The 4,091-nt window shown below is 33.0% G+C and overlaps 1 protein-coding gene across 1 annotated transcript; it reads right to left on the minus strand.

Moving 5' to 3' along the window:
* Positions 1 to 1,523: 1,523 nt before the first annotated feature.
* On the minus strand, positions 1,524 to 2,120 carry Chro.10393 (single-stranded G-strand telomeric DNA-binding protein). The annotated part of the gene is made up of 1 exon (XM_661608.1): positions 1,524 to 2,120. One exon carries the CDS (start codon positions 2,118 to 2,120, stop codon positions 1,524 to 1,526), a length of 597 nt encoding a protein of 198 aa, XP_666700.1.
* Positions 2,121 to 4,091: the final 1,971 nt, after the last annotated feature.

The raw sequence follows: 4,091 nt of genomic DNA on the forward strand, positions 1-4,091 counted from the left end.
GGAAGAGACAAGAAAAGTAAAAATATCACTCTTATCTACAAGTCATTGGAAAAAAAAAAAAGAGGATAAAACTTCCTCTTTTTTTCATTCTATACAAATTATTTCCAACTCCATCCAAATCCCCTAATTACGTTTATTCCAATTAAAAACTGAATATCTCATACTGCTCAGCTCTATGGTTTTCTATATCTACCCTTATTTCACCAATTCCTCCTTTAATAATTCATCAACTGAATCTTGCCCAATATATAACCCTCTTTATATTCTCTCAAAGCACCTACTTTCACATTTTCTTCTCAACTCCTTCAATGGAAACCAACAAAATTACACTTATCATTTCTAAGACTTATTGATGTCCACATGTAAAAATATATTACTTCACTTTTGCATGCATGTGTGCTTGTATATTTAACCCAATAAATTAAACAGATTTGTACGCAATAAACAATCCAAACTATCAATAATTATTTAATCCCTTAGATGTTCCGAAATAAACAAAGTAATAAGTAGTATTATAGAAGTAGTAATAGTGGCAGTAGTTGTAGTGATTGTATTGATGTGGTAAGTAATCTTGCATTTTTTAACGCGCATACTTATGTATTATATATAAATAAATACAATACAAAGAAGCTACACGTACTTTTTTACGGGTATAACTGCGATAATTACCTTTTTCTAAATAATTCACCTATATTAATATATTACCACCTTTTTGGTAGAAAAGAAAATAATACGGATAAATATCTATTAATTGTTCTTAATATCTCCAACATTAATTATCATTGGTTTCATTATAAGTTCGTTCTACACATTTTTTTTTAACTTTTTAATGTTTGTCCAAACTCCTCAAGTGATTATTTGACTAGTCCGAGTTGCCCGCCCAATATATAATATTATTTCGCCAGAAAGTGGTTAATACTTCATTTTAAATAAAAGAAAAATGAGCATTTAACCACACCAGTAGCACACTCAGCTCCACCAACAACAGCAATGTCAACATTTCTCGCAGAATCCAGCCTCTATAATTGTCCATTTACGTATCTGCAAACTTCTCCACTTTTAAACTTCGATGCCAGTCCAGGGGGAATATTAGAAATAAGTCACAGTAAAATGACTTAATGATGAATTTTCAAGGAAAGGGATGAGTATGAGTAATGTAGCAAAGAGGAAAGGGGTTGTTTTTTTTTCTAGAAAAATGAAGAAATACGGTACTCAAACACGACAAGATTAATTTAATAATCTAAACTGGATGTGATATATAGAATGTTTGGAGTGGTGTTTTACCATGGAATTGATATCATTATCTTTTATAATCGTGTTAATAATTGAATTTTCTATTTTTTTTCATTGGAATAACTATTTGTATGCGTATCTTAAATATTTTGATCCAATTATGAGAAATAAATGTCCAGGCCGAGTTAACTAAAAGTTAGAAGTTACAGATCCAGCTCCAAAGTGACCAAAAGGGACCTTTCAAGGACCCTTGTCACAAAAGATTGACTTTAAAGTAATTTTAAATTAATTTACTGGTCGATTCTAACCAATATCTCGCGACCATCTATTTCACGATCGTTGAGCTTCTCAACAGCAAGTTGTGCATGGTTAGGATCAGTGAAAACAATTGTAGCAATTCCTCGTGATCTTCCATCTTCGAAATAAAAGACCTCGCAAGATTCTAAAGGACCAATTTCATTAAAGGCTTTAGCAAGATCCTCTTGAGTAGTTTTCCAAGCCAAGTTAGTAACAAAGACTTGCTTTCCTTTATTTTCCTCTTTTAGTGGAGGTCTTGGAGCGTGAGTCCTTGTTCTCATTCCATAGCCTCTGTTATTCCATTTGTTTGATCTTCTACCATATCTACTTGATTCATCTTCACGATCCTCACGCACAAAAATTAGACGATCAAGTAATGTAGTATTATTTAATTCATTGATAGCTCTTTGAGCTTCCTCCGGAAATGAATACTCAACTACTCCACAACCCCTAGAACGGCCAACTTCATCTTCAAAGACGTCTGCCCGAATAACATTTCCAGCTTGTCGCATGTGATCCTTAAGATCGTGCCACTTTGCCTTCCATGGAAGATTTCCAACATAAACACGGCAGTTTTTATCAGATACCATCCTCAATATATGTTCAAGAAGATTTTTGTCAACTTAAGAGGAGAAAAAATAATCAATTAAACTTTAATGTTATTCTACGTCTTTTTTGACCAATACTATAATTTTTCTTTCCTGTTTTGATTTTATTCTTAAATTTTTTGAGGAATCTGATCCCCTCTTTTATTTTTCTTAGAACAATTTTAGTATCGTTACTATCTAATTTACTAAAACTTAAACTAGAAGACTATTTAATTTGTTTGTATTATTTTACTCTACGTATACCATTAACTAAAGTATGTAAATAGCAAATAAATAGTATATAATATATTTAATTAATAACAAAGCTTTGACAAACTGCTTACTACCAATTATATATAAATGTTATATATACATATATATGTCATTTATAGCAATTCCACTATTTTTATATAAAACTTGAACCAAATATTATATTATGTGGCATTTCTCCAATGTGCCGCCCGCATACTCATTGGGCGCCATAAAGGTACCGTCGCTATGGCGGGGCCAGCCTTGTCTACAGAAAATTCATTGAGAATTATATTTTAATTGTATAGTAATATTACATTGTTTATTATTATTTAATTAGCAAATTTGGTTCAATTTTTCTTTATTAGAATGAGAAATTAGTTATTCTGGGAGTTTAAATAGGATCAATTTTGTGTTGAGGGGGGAAGAAAAGGGGTTCATGAGAAGTGACAAAAGAGGACAAATATGGAGGGAAGGGGGGAATATATGAGAAAATGTCAGAAGTGGATTGACTGAGGGGATGTGGGAAGGGGAGACATTTTTCTTTTGGCAAATGTCGGCATAATAAATATTAGAAAATATGTTCGTTGTGCCGCGCAAGCCAACATCAATTTTCCTTGTCAAAAAAATTGTCGTTATTTTCCTTTTAACTTTTATAACACCATTTCTCGCTACCAACCGCTCAAATATGTAATGACTTGAAAATACAGCTTTTCAAAACTAGTAGGAATTGTGTTTGCCAGAGACTATCAATCTGGCCAAAGTCTCATTTATGTTTTATTTTCATTTCACCTTTCCATTGGACCTCCGACTAGTTTGACTACTATGCGTCATCTGTCTCAGATGTGCATCCTACATCCTTGGCTAGCGCGAGTGCTTGCTAATTGAGTTTTATCAAGGAGAGTAAGGAACTTATCTCATACATCGAATCCTGTTCGATTAACCGATCTCCTCTCTACCCTGCACAAGCCTGTTCTATATCCCCTGATTCTTTCTCCACTCCCCGATACGACCTCTTCACACGAGCTGCCCTAAAATCGGAGTAACTACTATTACTATTCTAACTCTACTTGAAAATTTGCCTCTAACCGTACAAATACTACTAGTTAACTACCAAGCATCTTGCCCTTCTCTAGCTCACCTTGGCAAAGGTTAAAACAAGCATCTGTGTTTTTCCCCACTTTTCCATAAGAAACTCCTCTTCTTCTTCCCTAAGTCGTTCTTTTTCCCTTAAATAAAAGCCCTAATTAGTCTCAGACATCGATACTTTTTAAAAAGCCTTTTGGCGGCCAGCCGCCAATACTTTATCAATATTAGCAGGCTTTTTTGGTATTGGGCGGGGGCGTGCCCCGCCTTTTACAGAAAATGTCATTTTAAAAGAAAAATAGAAAACTAAAAGGTTTGGATTATTTACTTTTTCAACGGGAAGAAGAGCCGAAAAATTTTGGCTAAAACTGTTCGTATTGATGAGGGTCTAGTTGCAGGAACCTTATGTTACTTGTTAATTTATTGTAATTTTTTACAACTGAAAACAAGAAACAAACACAGAAATATGGATCATAAAGCTTACTGAGAGCCTAAACACATTAAAAAAAAAGAGAATACAACAGAAACTGATAAGAATTCTTTCTTATATATTTATATATTGTACATATCATACGTTTATTTATTCTAATTATCCATGTAAATATACCTATCCATATATAAACTTTTGAGTTATTAATT

This window comes from Cryptosporidium hominis (assembly GCF_000006425.1).
Source record: "Cryptosporidium hominis TU502 chromosome 1 CHRO011116, whole genome shotgun sequence".
Classification (NCBI taxonomy): Eukaryota; Apicomplexa; class Conoidasida; order Eucoccidiorida; family Cryptosporidiidae; genus Cryptosporidium; species Cryptosporidium hominis.